Source organism: Maniola jurtina, chromosome 22 (genome assembly GCF_905333055.1).
Source record: "Maniola jurtina chromosome 22, ilManJurt1.1, whole genome shotgun sequence".
Classification (NCBI taxonomy): domain Eukaryota; kingdom Metazoa; phylum Arthropoda; class Insecta; order Lepidoptera; family Nymphalidae; genus Maniola; species Maniola jurtina.
Genome location: NC_060050.1, coordinates 9538698 through 9555056, shown reverse-complemented (window position 1 = coordinate 9555056; position 16359 = coordinate 9538698). Strand labels below are relative to the sequence as shown.

Here is a 16359-nt window from a genome sequence, read left to right as displayed (position 1 = left end):
ATTAAAAGTATTGAAATTAACCTATCCCACTCAGATAGAATTTTGAGAGATCGTCATCAATAAATAATCATCATTCATTAAATAACCTTAATCCACACAAATGCAAAAGAAAAAGCAAGGCAGTTGCCAAAGCTCAAATCAGTACGATTACATTTAGCAAAAGTTTTAATGTTTAAACAGCTATCGTGAAATGATTATTCCATTTTATGTATTATATGTACCTAATAAAAAAAAAAAAAAAAAAAAGTTTTCTTTCTTTTTTTTTCTTTCTTCTATACTCACGTATTCATTCGATGCAAGCCCGACTAGTTTCGAACCCGTAAGCAAAAGCTGATAGCAAAAGTTGTCGCTAAATCGGTTAGAATTAGGTTATGCGTAACTCCTGTTCCGCCAGGCGAACAACAATAGCCCATGGGAGGTCCCTTACACCCCCCGGGACGGTCTGTTACACCCGAACCTACGCATTATTGTCTTTACAGTTTACACATTGCGAAGATTGCGTTATCGGAAATCCTGAACATGTATTCGATAAAACGCCACACAATTGGGAAAATTATGAAACAACGTCATGCTTTTGTTTTTAGGGTTCCGTACCTCAAAAGGAAAAACGGAACCCTTATACGATCACTTCGTTGTCTGTCTGTCCGTCGTGTCTGTCAAAAAACCTATAGGGTACTTCCCGTTGACCTAGAATCATAAAATTTGCCAGGTAAGGACGTCTTATAGTAAAAATGCAGGAATAAATCTGAAAATCGCGAATTTCTGGTTACACCATTTAAAAAAAAATTAAAACGTGTTTCAATTTTCAAAGTAAGATAACTATACCGAGTGGGGTACCACTAAAACAGATTTTTATTTATTTTTATGTATAATAAGTTTTTTAATTTATCGGGCAAAATGTTGGAAAAATACCCGAGTACAGAACCCTCAGTGCGCGAGTCTGAGTCGCACTTGGCCGGTTTTTTTTTCTACGTCACTTCACAATGCATAACCTGACTGAATTGTCGTGTGTAGTTTTCACACACAACTTTATAGTACCAGGGAAGGAGCAGTTTTGTGGAAAAGGTTTAAGAATAAAGCTTAACAAGATGACCCATGACCTGAGACTATTATTTATCTACATGTAACGGCCTACCCCGTCACATAGATTTGAGTTACATCGCAGTTTGGGGTGATAATAAATTTTAGTATAGGTATGGGTTAAATTCGCTTCTAAGAACTTTTCGTATGTCTGGAGATAATGCATTTCTACACCCGTAGTAAGAGAGATTGCTGTCACTACATCATCCTTGGGCAAATTTTCACAATGTGTTGGTCAAAATGTTACTTTAGAGACTGGCTAAAAGTAGAGATCAAAACAAACATATAACAAAAGCGAGTATAAAAGGTAAAGGTACGATATAAAGGTAGCGATCGGGATTAAGTCACAACAATAGCCCGCCGCGGACCCGCGCTAAATCAAGGAGGCGCGGTCACATACACCCCCTGGGAATTTCTGTCTGTTAAGTTTGAGCTACATTACACAGTTGTGAAATTATAATATGATGATGCGAAAGAGTGCCTGATTGTCTGCCTGTCTGTCTACTAGCTTTTCACTTTGATGAGGTATTGCTTACATACCGGGGAAGGACATAGGGTACTTTTTATCCCGAAAATCAAAGAGTTCCCACGGGATTCTTAAAGGCCTATCCGCGTTTTATATGCAATTTGGTAGAAGGAGTTATCTTGAATTATATTTGGGAAGAATCTTTGGGGGTTGTACCATTGTAGGACCCAAAACACCCCCCCCCCCCCCCCCCGGTAAAGCATGACAAATAAATCTATTTTCCGCTTTTGTTTACATGCATTTTTAATTTATTGTGATTTATGGATTTATGTAAATAAGCTTCTAAAAGTGGCACAAGAACAGCGCGCCTCAACAATAATAATTCATTGTAATATAAAATTAAGTCCCAGTGTAAGCCCGCCCTAAAAGTCTCTAGCCAACCCCAAAATACGAGCGGGGGCCGACGCGACCCCTACTAATTTACGCGGCGCTATAATGTGTCGTCAGCGACTGCATCAACCGGCGCGTGCAAATTGAGTGCAGTCAGGTTATTGCATGGGGTAGGTATGTCCCTAACCGATGGTGATTTTAGTTTTTCCTATTTTCTCCCCTTGAACAATTGGCTGACAGTGGTTACGTCTTTGTTTGTGTTACGCTTGTTTTGTTAACTGGGTACCTTGTTCGTGACGAAAGCGTTTGTTTGAGTGTCTACACAATACATATATATTTTTGTGGCATTAAATGTGACGTAAAATGCCCTGTATATTCTATTATATAAGTTTAATAAATATAAATAAATAAATAAAATGTGAGCACAACAATATTTATTTATGAAAGTGTATTATGTATTCATAAATAGATATTGTTCATTTAGGTAGTCGGTTTTTTCTTCAGGCAGATTTTTCGATCGCCAAATAAACTTAAACTGATAAATAAACTTGCCATTTTGGCAGATTTCTAATACAAAATCTGTCAAAACGTCCTCAATTCCAATCTATCGCATCCAAAATGTCCTTAATCTTTTAACTATTGAGATATTAAAGAATATGCACACTAACACAGCAAAACACTAGATAAAAGAAAATTTTCACTTTGATTTTAGATCAAATCAAGAAGCACATTGAATTACCGCTTTAGGTAGATAGGAGATAGTCAACTAGATACCTAGAGAGAATTTAGAGAGATATAAAATTTGCCTTTAATATCAGTTAATTTTATTGCGACAAAAGTCTTAAGTGTGCACACTACTAAATTGTACAGTAATCACAGCCTGCTCTCTCATCACCGGTGCATACTAATTCACTGGCGCACGCTATCGAAGGGGGTACTTTTAATCATTGTTGTGGTATTCAATTAGCTTTCGTTCCGTATGGTAGCTGTCGTTAGCAGTTTAGGGTTAATTTGAATTGGTCATTGACTTTCGAGTTGTATTGAGGTTGGGGTATTTACAAACTGTTATTATGTGAGCGAAGTAGCTTTGAAATTAAATTTGAATTATAACAAGCTTTGTTATGAATGATTATCATATTTAAGGAACCAAAGCAACCGCGAGTTTCTTGCTGGTTCTTCTCGGTAGGAACGGCATTCCAAACCAGTGGTAAATTATTTTGACTATTCAAACGCACTTGTAAAAGTTTTCAATAAAAATCTATTCTATTCTATATTTAACTAGCTGATGCCCGCGACTTCGTTCGCGTGGATGTAGGTTTCTTAAAAATCCCGTGGGAACTCTTTGATTTTCCGGGATAAAAAATAGCCTATGTTAATCCAGGGTATAATCTATCTCCATTCTAAATTTCAGCCCAATCCGTCCGGTAGTTTTTGCGTTAAGGAGTAACAAACATACACACACACACACACATACACACAAACTTTCGCCTTTATAATATTAGTGTGATTTCTTAAAACGCACATAAATCCGAGTGTTATGTGCGTAAAGTTACGAAATGCTTGCCCGGGATCGAACCCGTGACCTCTCGAATAGAAGGCCAACGTCTTAACTACTAAGCTATAACCGCTTCATTCTCTTTACAAACAATAAATAATTAATACCCGCAATAAATATTTCTTTACACCACAATTTATGATAGAACTTTAAGCGATGCGTAGCAAACTTCCACTTCCGAAGAAAACTGGGCGATCTGCCAATTTTACAATCTTATACTTTTCTTTACAGTACTTAGAGAACTCGTTTGTGTTATTGCATTTTAGGGTTCCGTACCCGAAGAGACGGGACTCTATGACGAAGTCTCCGCTACCCGTCCGTCTGTCAGCGGGATGTATCTCATGAACCATAATAGTAATAGACTACAGGCCCCTGTCCAAAAAATGGATAGGTCATAATATGAACCACCAGGTGACGTATATAGGACGATATAAGAGCATAAAATTATAAGATTCAGAACTATGCCGTCACTTGTAAGCTGTCCAACTGAGTGCTGGTGAGAATTCAAAAGTTCAGGTAGAGTGAGTACATTTTGGTTACAAGTGACGGCATAGTGCTCAATCTTATTATTTTATGCTCTTATATCGTCCTATATACGTCACCTGGTGGTTCATATGACCCATCAATTTTTTGGACATTGGCGTGTAGTCTATAATAGACGACAGAGTCGAAATTTTCAGTGTTATATTTCTATTGCAGTTATGACAACAAATTAAAAAACCAAGATGCCGAATTTCAAAATAGCTGCCATGCAAATAAAAAAAATTAAAAGTACATAATGTTATATCTTGTGCGATGGTACGGAACCTTTCGTGTAAGAGTCCGACTCGCACTTGACCAATTTTATTACATGGAACATGCCATTTGTTTGGTTTAATTTCTGCTCAGACTTGTTCCTTGCAGATGAAAAAGTAAACACCACTTCGCAAAGACTACATACATAAAAACCAATGCAATGTTCTGGATTCTTACACCGTGACATCATTTTTCAATCTCAATTTATGTGAATTTAGGTTTTAAGACTAACCACACGATGGATACGAATTTGTATCGTACGTAAACGTATGAATACTGGTCGTACGAATTGAGTGCGTATTGAATACGATTTTCTCCGTCAAGCAGAGTCCTGTGCTATCGCTTTCTCTTTGGTGCGTGATAAATAATAACTATGTATCGTCAACATAATTTGTCTTTTTTATCCCACCCGGACCCCACAAACATTTGTATCCGTAAACCAAGTAAATGAAATTTTCCACATCTACTTTTCTACGTCCATTTTTTTATGTTCAACTCCAACAAATTCCTGAAAGGCCGGCAACGCATCAGCGTTACCTCTGGTGCTGCAAATGTTCAATCATGCGGCGGTAATCACTTAACATCTGGTGACTTACCAGTTCGTTTGCACGCTACTTTATTATTAAAAACGCACGAAAGTGTATTTATAATTTTCAACAAGTTCGTACTATTTTAGGGCGACTGAACTATACGCACGTATAAGTACGATCTCACACCTTATGTGGGCGCTCCCATGGCACTTAGAAGGTCAGGATTATTCGTGCGTATTCGCACGACTAAAGTTCGTACGAAATCGCATTCAAAGTGCGGTCGGCGGCCTTAAATTTTGCGGGATATTCCAACATCGTTTCCAAAAACATTTTAGAATTATATCTTTTTTGTATACAAATAAAATCATAACATCCTGAACACTCGCAAACCATTGAGGCAACATGGGATTTGGGATAGGAAAGGTATCGCTCTTTTGTAACATACAATTTCCTCAAAAGGGACCTCTCAAAGCCAAGGGATTTAGGAGCGTAGGTATCAGAATAGATTGTTCTCAAACAATATTTTACCTTTGAAACTAGTGGTTCACTTCGAATTAAGGCCTCGCAGAGTTGGGCCCATCTATTGTGTATCTTGTTTACGGTCCAATACACTACACTGTGACAGGCTAGTTTTGTAAGGTTATTTTTAAAAAAGATGATTTGAGTTGTCAAAAATAATATAAAATTATTAATTTACCTAATGCAGGTAGTTTGATAAAATCGATATTTGGCTCATTCGATGTCATACAATCTGTTGCTAGGAGGTCAACAAGATTGAACTTGCATAAATACGGGTGTTTCGAAGGTTTTAGTTGAGTCTCCTTCCGAGATTCGGAGCGATATCGCATATTTTCGGTATTTGGATTGTGAACTGAATAATTAGATGTTGTGATAGCAATCACGCTCTAATTAAATTATTTATTTTGTCATTAGTTTGTTTAGATTAAAACTCTCGGATAACCTCTACACATTGAACCTGATGTTTTTTGTGTTGGTTTGAGAGGACATTCCAATAATTCGATAAAAATATTTAAATAATACCTGCTTTTCTGAGTGACGCCAATAATTCAGAAGCGGGACGTGTCTCACGTTGTCTTAATTTCGCTTTGGTATCTTTTTGTAAACAACCCACATTTGATTAAAATTTTTATTGAGTTTGATTTGGTGATTAAAATTTTTAGTTTTTTTTTAATAATTTAGTCTTTTGTGAATTGGAAAGTAATTTGTAATGAGTGGTTCAGATTTTGTGTACATCGAATGAGAAGTTAGTCGTTTGGATTTATTGTTGACTTGATATTAAAACTGAGAGTTCGGCAGTTCAGGGGTAGGTTTTAATGATTTGACGGAGGGCAGGATAGCCCATGATTTGGATTTGACTTAGGGCAAGGAAGCCCGCGACTGACATGACAAGATTATTTAGAAACACGAGGGCGTGTTAAATTCAGGACGGCCGAACTGTAAGGTTATTTTTAAAAAAGATGATTTGAGTTGTCAAAAATAATATAAAATTATTAATTTACCTAATGCAGGTAGTTTGATAAAATCGATATTTGGCTCATTCGATGTCATACAATCTGTTGCTAGGAGGTCAACAAGATTGAACTTGCATAAATACGGGTGTTTCGAAGATTTTAGTTGAGTCTCCTTCCGAGATTCGGAGCGATATCGCATATTTTCGGTATTTGGATTGTGAACTGAATAATTAGATGTTGTGATAGCAATCACGCTCTAATTAAATTATTTATTTTGTCATTAGTTTGTTTAGATTAAAACTCTCGGATAACCTCTACACATTGAACCTGATGTTTTTTGTGTTGGTTTGAGAGGACATTCCAATAATTCGATAAAAATATTTAAATAATACCTGCTTTTCTGAGTGACGCCAATAGTTTTTATCCCAGAAAATCAAAGAGTTCCCTCGGGATTTTTATAAACCTAAACCCACAGTCGCAGACAGCTAATCCATATCAGTCTATACTAATATTATAAATCCGAAAATGTTATCTGCTAGCTTTAACCAATGGCATTTATGTCAAAACTCTACCACCGCTTTCGAAAAGTAGCTTCCATTGAGAAGAGCCGGCAAGAAACTCGGCAGTTGCTCTTTTTACGGCCCCACACATTTAACTGATTTTGATGATGAATTGAATTGAACTGTACCTTTTCTAGTTCGTCGCGAACACCTTTCAAGCGGCGTGCATCAGGCGAGTCGGGCGATGCTCGTATCTGCGACTCTGCCTCGCGTGCAGCGCGGCCCAACTCTTCTTCTCGAGCCTGGATAGAAGATATTATATTTTTGTTAGAATCATCATAATATTACTAGGAGAATTTTAAATATACATGTGGAAGAAAAAATGAGGAGGACGACCAAAGAAACGGTGGATGGATTGATGATACGTTGACGGATGATAGAAGAGAGTGGTAGAATAAGACATGTTGTGTCGGACCCACGTAGCATTGGGACAAGGTCCGGACGAAGAAGAGAAGAAGGTTCATTGGAAAACTATACGGGGGATCGGAGGTTCGATCCCGGGCACTCATAACTTCAGCAATTAAGAATGAGCCTGAAAACTCTCCATAATATTCTCAAAGGTGAAGTCTGCCAATCCGCAGTTTGCAGACATCACACGCAGCGTGGTGGGCTATGACTAAACACTTCTCGTCTGAGAAGAGACCTGTGCTCAGTAGTGAGCCATGGGTTAATCATGATGATGAGTGGACACTTCTTGAATAAAACATAAGACAGAAATCAATGTAGCCATAAACCGAAAAAAGTGATAAAAAGCTAAGCCACCTCGAAAATCGGTTGCAGATTTCGATTTGGTGTGGAATATGGATAACTGTTGCTTAGTTGGACACTTATTGAATAAAACATAAGACTGAAATCAAATAATCCATAAACCGAAAAAAGCAAAACAAGCTAAGCCACCTCGAAAATCGGTTGCAGATTTTGATTTGGTATGGAATATGGAAACTCTTGCTTAGTAAAGGTCTCAGTTACACAGAGAAACTTCATGCAAAAGCTCAAGTTACCAGACTAAGCTTTGATATGTACATTGATTCAAACTTTCTACAGTTATCGAGTTGAAAATAGAAACAATATATAAGTAAAATGGAAAGCTTCGCCCAAAATATATTTTAAACAGTTTCTTGCCATCTCATCGGAACGCTCCAAAACGCTGTCGCGACAGCGGCTTGCACTGTCGTAAAACAAATTTATGGCGCGCGCCGCGACTTGCATTAGGCGCGGAGCCGGGACGAGATATTGTGCAGATAGAGGTAGGAAATACGTTTTAATTGCATTCCAAAATAGAAAATAATGGGAAGGATCTATCTACTTATATGCACCTTTAGAAGAATACGGTATTTGCCCATGTCAAAAATAAATTATATCTCAGTGATTATCACACTAATCACACTAATATTATAAAGGCGAAAGTTTGTGTGTATGTGTGTGTGTGTGTATGTTTGTTACTCCTTCACGCAATAACCACTGGACGGATTTGGCTGAAATTCGGAATAAAGATAGATAATATCCTGGATTAGCACATAGGCTAATTTTTATCCCGGAAAATCAAAGAGTTCCCACGGGATTTCGAAAAGCCTAAATCCACGTGGACGAAGTCGCGGGCGTCAGCTAGTTATTATATAAATAAAGGGGCTTACCAAATACGTAAAATCCACGTCCTTTATTAGTTTAAAGTGTAAACTTGAGATTTTGCAAGTTGGCTTTCTGTAGAACGCCTTTCACTAAGAAATGATTTTCAGAGCGAGAAACTGGTACAAGTCAAGGAGTAGGTAGGTATACTCTAAGCGATAGTACAATATTTTTATTAATTTCTTAAGCAAGCACCTTTATCAAATTTAGTGCTGCCCAAAACCATTAAACCAGTACAGTCGACCGGGAATTAAATCAGATTTCGAAAAATTGAAACCGGTCAATACTCTTATAGTTTTTTCTTATCTAGAAGAAATAAGTTGACACCCTATACGACTTAGAATTAGGGACTTATTGCATAAATTCATAAAGCTAAAAGTCCAAAACTATGAAAACTCAAAAAAAATTAATGTAACTTTTAGAAGATAAACGCCTTATTTGTTTTAAAATAAGTTTTCTTTTTTTTCTTTCTTTTCTAATATTTTTAAGGGGCTTTTATAGGTGTCCTATATGCCAGCCCCATTAAAATAAGTTAATACAATTTATATACTGCGATTTTTTTAAAAATTAATCAAAATATTACCTTTAACGTTTCCCAACCCAAAATGTCTTTTCAAACCCACTCAAAATCTGCAACGATGTAGTACAATACTCAAACAACCTGCACACTGTATTCACTTTTTACAGGGCCACTTTTTTCACTTTTCAAAACAATCCCTCTACAGGAAAAATGCGGAAAACAAAACGAATGAGCGGACACTCACTGAAAAGCCGCGTGTGCGACTAAGACCGGCAATGTGTACCAATATATTTCATTGCACCTATCATTTCAAACATTCAACAACCAAAGGATTATAAAGCTAATCCTTTTGATATAAAGTTGAATTTTCCTTGTATGAATATAGAGGGATATGACTTTATGTGCTTGGGATACAAACAGGAGGATGGGACAGGAATATTTTCATGGTTTCAGAAATAACTCGCACGTTACGCTACTAGGGCATTTAACACCTTTTACTTTCTTTTGCTAAAGCTTCCTTATTGAGCGGCTTGTAAGCTTTTATCGCTATTTCTATATATCTATTTTATATTACTACTAATTAAATGTACCTGTTTAATTAATAGGCTTCCTACAAATTATTACAATAGATGAAAACATGATAGCAAAAAGTTTTAACTCTGAGCTAGTACAGAGAGATGAAAAGTAGATAGAAATTGCAAAACGATACATTGTACACAAACATGTTATTTTTAACCCTCGGCCCAAAAAGAGGGGTGTTATAAGTTTGACGTGTGTATCTGTGTGTGGAATCGTAGCTCCTAAACTAATGAACCGATTTTATTAATTTAGTTTTTTTGTTTCAAAGGTGGCTTGATCGAGAGTGTTCTTAGCTATAATCCAAGAAAATCGGTTCAGCCGTTTGAAAGTTATCAGCTCTTTTCTATTTACTGTAACCTTCACTTGTCGGGGGTTATATAAATTTTTAATTTACGCTTGTATTTTAAGAACAAAGAAAAAAAGTTCTTTAAAATCCTTAACAAACAATGATTACTAAAAGAAAGCTATGAAAAAAACAAATGTTCTACACGGTCAACGTGAGTGTAACACAACATGTAGAAGGAAAAATGTAAATGTAACGATAAAAATAGTGGACATTTATTTCAGTACGCGCTCGAAATAACGGTTTGTTGTGACAACTGCAACGCCGAGTTGATATTAAAAATATATTAGGAAGCGGGGGTAAGGACCTGGAGTAGAAACGAGTATAATATCAAACATTATGATACAAAAGACCCTAGAAATGTACCTGACCTGAATGTAACTGACTAGTGGATTGCCAAAGGAAGCAAATTCTTTTATTTTACCTAACCGATCAGCTTTACGATAAATGTATTAACTTTACCTTATCAACAAGTACTTTTAATCCATCTATACTAATAAATAAAATTGGAGTGTCTGTCTGTAATTTCGAAATAACTACCGCATATTAAGGTCATATGGTTATTTGAACGATACTATAACTGAATCACACGTTTTTAAAATTTTTGTCGTCTGTCTGTCTGTTTGAAAAGGCTAATCTTGGGAACGGCTGAACCGATTTTGACGGGATTTTCACAGACAAGTAGAGAATTGACCAGGCAGTAACATTGGCTACTTTTTTAACCGACTTTCAAAAAGGGAGTTGTGTTTTTCTACCTACGTACACCGAAATCTCCGAGATTTCTGAACCGATTTGCGTCATTTCTTTTTTAATCGATAGAGGAACTTTGCTACATTGTTTTATAAAAAATTTGGAGTCCAACTCCTCAATCCTGATGCTGCAGGGGATCTAACCAATCCACGCGGGCGAAGCTGCGGGCATCAGCTAGTTAAAAATATATTAGGAAGCGGGGGTAAGGACCTGGAGTAGAAACGAGTATATCATACATTATGATACAAAAGACCCGAGAAATGTACCTGACCTGAATGTAACTGACTAGTGGATTGCCAAAGGAAGCAAATTCTTTGTTTTACCTAACCGATCAGCTTTACGATAAATGTATTAACTTTACCTTATCAACAAGTACTATTAATCCATACTAACATAAAAATGTGAAAGTGTGTCTCTCTGTCTGTGTGCTAGCTTTTTACGGCCCATCCGTTGAACCGATTTTGGCTTCCCGAAGATGGACCTGAGCTACTTTTTTCCCAGAAAACCAATAAGTTCCCACGGAATAAAAAAAAACAAAATTCAATATGCACGAAGACGCAGGCATCATCTTTTTGATACAGAGATAGCTTACATCCTGTTTACGGATATAGGCTACTTTTTATATCGGAAAATCGAAGTTCCCACGAGATTTTTAAAAGCCTAAGCCAGCCAGGACGAACTCGCGCAAAAACTTCGTAGAATTAGTATCTAAAAGAATCGAATCCATTCCAATCCGTGTATTTATGTTGGCCCACGCTCAAAATGTAAAAAACCCGCATTATTGTCAAATTTTTACTGAACACGGAAATCAATAAAAACGCACCTTTTTGGTTTTCCCATACAATTATATCGACTTTACCGAGACTCTAGATTGAAAGTAAACACAGACTTCCAGTGTTTAAACAAGACTTTTTGAGCATTTTTTCAACGTGAATTCGTTTCATTCTTGATTACACGCCCCATTCATTCGGAGCGGAGTGCGCAAACCCTGTGAGACCGCGATTCCGGATTGGAAAGCTGAAAATGAGTTTAAACTGTGCGCTGTGAAATTACGAATTAAATAAAAGTGACGGTGACAAACGTGATATTCTAGTATCAATCTGAGAAGTACGAAGTTTTATTAAGCGACTAACTGATCCCACCAAAAATATTTCATGTAAAATTGGTTGCCCTCACAAGTTCATAATGCTTTCACTGTTAAAAAGTTATGAGATTACCTACTAGAGAGCCAAGCTCCTGGCTGAGCTTCGATTTGTGCTGCTCATGGGACTTATCCCAAGTCCAAAGTATACCTATAGCTCTTGACTGTATCACATTTATAACAATAAATAACAAAAACTCTTGGGAAATAAGTATGGCTTTGCCCATGTTATATCAATGACAAAAATTCCACGACCACGACCACGACGATGACAAAAATACCGCTTCGACCGCGTGGATTTAGGTTTTTAAAAATACCGTGGGAACTCTTTGATTTTCCGAAATAAAAAGTAGTCTATGTCACTCTCCAGGTCTTTAAACCCACGCAAAATATCCATTTGATTATTGCGACGTGATTGCAAGACAAACCAATAAACCGACAAATGTGAAAATGTGTTTGTTTGTTGATTACGGGTAAGTTCCATTTTTTGCGCAACGGATCAGCCTGGCTGTCCAACGCGGAAATGCAGCAAGTATTCTTGGCACCATTCCACGCGGGCATGATTTGTATAGTAATTAGATATGGCTAGCTTTAAGTTTTATTGTAATATTTTCATTAAAAAAAAAAAGTTCCATTAGATTACATGGGGTTATTCAAGGGGTGGACCAACAAATTCCTGACAGGCAACACATTGGTGGTTCCTCTGGTACTGCAAATTTTTATGGGCGGCGGTTATCACTTAACATCAGGTGATCCGCCTGCTCGTTTGCTTGTTATTTTTATTTAAAAAAAATTGTGATTTCATAGTGTATTTCGGATATTCGGGATATTCCTATAATTTTAAGTGCAAAAGCAAAACCAATAAATCTGCAGTTTATATCACTTGCTTTCCAGTTCCAATATTTCAAGCGCGGAAGGTTTAAAAACTCGCAATAAGCCGAGGTCCGGTGGGCGTCGCGATCGCAAGAGACAACTTCCGGCGGCGTCTCTCACTTCCTCTCCCGCTCGGGCGGAGAATATTTCGTTTGCGAATCATATTTTCAGTTTATTTTCGTTCTGACTTATGTGCTCTACAAATGAAATTGATTTGCTGCAGAAACGTAATCTTCAAATAGAATCTAGTCAGAATTATTTTTTCGATACAGCTGAACGATTGGTTTAGATTTGATAACATCTTCAGTGGGGACCGAGGTTGAAATCTAAAGAGCGCCATATTTGAATATGCTCAGACTTAAGACACTGTTAAAACGAGACAGCGTTATATAGCTGGCATAAATCTGTCTCGTTTTAACAGTGCCTTAAGTTTGAGCAAAGTCAAAGTGCGCTCTATAGATTTCAACCTTAAGAGGAGTCTCTCCGTCACTCGCTCCATACAAACGTAGTTCGTCTCTCATTAGAAACGATCCGGGAACTAATATCTATGCCTGTGGTTTTCCAGATGTCCGTTAAAATATTCGGTTTCATAAAAATTCACATACAAATCTTTGAGCCCCTGTAATTTTAAAACTACATATTTTTGGAAATATCTAAAACACCAAAGGCACAGATATGACTTTCTAGAATATGCCTGCAAAATGTCATGGACTTAAGTCGTTTAATATTCAAGTGAAATTGAGACTACGATTGTATGGAGTAAGTGACGGAGAGAGCCCTGTTAATCTTTTTGACATTAAAAAACCGAGTCGGAGTCTGTCCTCTCTAAAGAAATCTCAACAACGCGACGATCGGCGCTGTCAAATCAAGTTCTGTATGGAGATGACAGGTCTCTATAATGCGCGGAAATCGGTGAATTTCTACCTGCAGAAAGTATTTTAAAGCCGTGTGGACTAGCAATAAAACTTGCAGATTTACCTTTGGCAAGTCCATTGTTGTTTTGGAAGCGCCACCCCTATTTATTCTGAGAGCAATTCACTTGTACGTCTCTTGTACCGTTTGAACGAACACTCGCAGCAAGTCAATTTTAGATAAGCCCTTCAAAGCTTGCAAAAAGTATAATGATAATCTCAACAGACTTTGGCTAGTTTTATTGCTAGTGAACACACAGGTTTACGAAAAGGGGAAATGACAAATTAATTCTGACTTTATACTGTCTATTGTACTGTAGTTTAGGAACAAAGTGTCCTTAAATATGCCTTTGAAGCTGAAATATTCTTCTGAAAGTCTATAAATACAATTCCAATGGCGCTTCGTTACTATAGGTACATTTTAAGATGTCAGTGCACCAACTACCAATAGGTAGATACTAAATCCTACTAAATCTGAAACCTATACTGTCACAGTTTTGGCTTACCCCATGACTCTGGCTTTACGCCAGGCGTACACAATAGTTGTCGCATTCAAAAACAGACTCTAAAGCATTAGTTTATGGTTGAATTCGCATTGGCATGTTCGCGATTGTTTGAAACAAATATTTGAACAAACTTTACAGCTATTTAGTTCGTATTACAGAGTCAATAAAGTTTAAAGTTGGCGGTGTGTTGATACAGGCTTTGTTTTTATTTGTTCGAGTATCGTGGCTAGGTGCGGAGATTTTCATATTGCTAGAGTAGCAATGTCTCACAAATACTTAAACATGACTAAATATTCTTTATACAAAGGACGGATCAACAAATTCCTGAAAGACCAGCAACGCATTGGCGGTCCCTCTGGTGCTGTAAAGGTACATGGGCGGCGCTAATCATTTAACATCAAGTGACTCGCCTGCTTTTTTGCTCGCTATTTTTAATTTTTTTTTAAAACTAAGCTTGCGTAAAAATATTAGCTTCAAGCTTACGTCTTTGTATTGTCATAATGGGTTTGTTATAAATCAGATTGAAAATAGACGCGGCGTTTCATTATTCAATAATCAGATTGGTGGATCCTTTTTTTCCGATGATTTTTTAAACTATATAGGCTTTCGTTTGACTGCAATCACACCAAACACGAGATGATGCAGCCTAAGGTGGAGCGCGCCTGCCTAGAAGATGCCTATTCACTATTCTAGGAAGGTACCAATATTATAGCTAGCGGAATAAATGGAAACCGGAAGAGCATTCCATATTCTATAGCTTATACACGGAAAGAAGTTAGTATAGGCCTCTGTACATAGGCCCATGCACAGAGCCAAAAATCTCAGTGGGCGTTAACCATTTTGAGTCATCAACCAATCAAGGAAGCAAGTCGCATTAAGGTTTTTTTTTTTTTTAATTATATAGACTAGCGCTTGGCTGCAATCAGACCTGCTAGCAAGTGATGATACAGCCTAAGATGGAGCGCGCTTGCCTAGAAGTTGCCTATTCACTCTTGACTTGAAGGTACCCATATTATATGTGGAAGGGAAAACTGATGCCGGAAGGATGTTCCATATCCTAGCGGTTCGAATTAGGAAAGAGGAAGCAAATCGTTTCGTACGTGTTCGAGGAATTTCGACTACGTACGGGTGCAGACCTTCACGATGCCTGGCAGTACGATGGTAGAAAGGTGAAGGAGGAACCAGGTCAAAGAGTTCTTGTGCACACTCTCCGAAATATATCCTGTAGAATACCGATAGACTGGCAACTTTACGCCGATGTTCTAAACTTTGGAGTTTAGTATTCATCAGTGCTTCATCACCAATGAGTCTTCTAGCTTTGTGGGTTTGTTGGGTTTGTTCCTCCATAGATATAATATCTCACTGGGACATGGACGTCGTATCGTGATCCACATCGTTTCGTTCGGGGAAGCCTGGTTCGTGTTTCTGTTTTAGACTTGCTCGTTATTTGCTCACATTTCGTCGACCGCTCATCGAGTGGATGTGTAATCAACTTTCAGTGAATAGATGTCTATCGTCTGTCGTCTGCCATCTGTCTATTCGCTATCAGTCGGGTTTGTTCATCAGTGGCGCGTTTTACCGCGTATATTTAGACATCTAAAATTCTCTTTGAAACCCTTTGACAAAAACGCACACGCCTCGCACACGCTTCGACGCTACTCATACTCTTCTCTATAACTCACTTTAACCACAAAATACTTTACCTTAAGGTACAGAAGGCTCACTCCCCAAAGACTGACATAAACGCTTCTCTTATATCTCTCTCGCTCTTTCTCTCTCTCAGTTTGTGTGTCTATTTCTTTCTGTTTGTCTGTCTCTCTCTTCTCTCTCTCTCTTTGATTGTCAGTCCGTCTGTCCATCTCTCTCCCCTTCTCCAACATACATATATCTCTCTCCCTCTCATCTCGGGTCGCGTAACCCAAGTGTGCCCAGTCGCGCAATATAGCGGCCTATGTTTTGTGCAAGCTTCATTGCACTTCATTACGTCGTAACAAGAGTCACTATTTACTGAAACGTCTTTGCGGAGTGATCCTTCTGGATTTTGAAGGTACTATTAAATATTCTGTGATAATTCCAGGCGAACTACTAGTAATAGCTTACCTTGACAAGGCTCAGTCTAATAGCCAGGCTGGTGTGATCAGAAGGGTTGGCGCTGGTAGTCAACAGTAGTTCCCGTACGCTGTGTAAAGCCGCCTCTGCGCCGCTCATACTCTTTTCGCTGCTTGCCTTTTTCTCGGATTCAGAACACCTGATAAGAAATTT

At 37.8% G+C, this 16359-nt stretch overlaps 1 protein-coding gene across 8 annotated transcripts in view; it reads right to left on the bottom strand.

Annotated features, from left to right (window-relative positions):
• The window catches only part of LOC123876958 (dystrophin, isoforms A/C/F/G/H-like), a 674182-nt gene that overhangs the window by 603339 nt on the left and 54484 nt on the right, over positions 1-16359 (bottom strand). For all 8 annotated transcript variants that reach the window (XM_045923406.1, XM_045923412.1, XM_045923405.1 and 5 more), the window contains 2 exons: positions 16198-16345; positions 6977-7090 (listed from right to left, as the gene is read on the bottom strand). In XM_045923406.1, coding sequence (XP_045779362.1) covers positions 6977-7090; positions 16198-16345 — 262 coding nt within the window. The remainder of the gene's footprint in view (positions 1-6976; positions 7091-16197; positions 16346-16359) is intronic.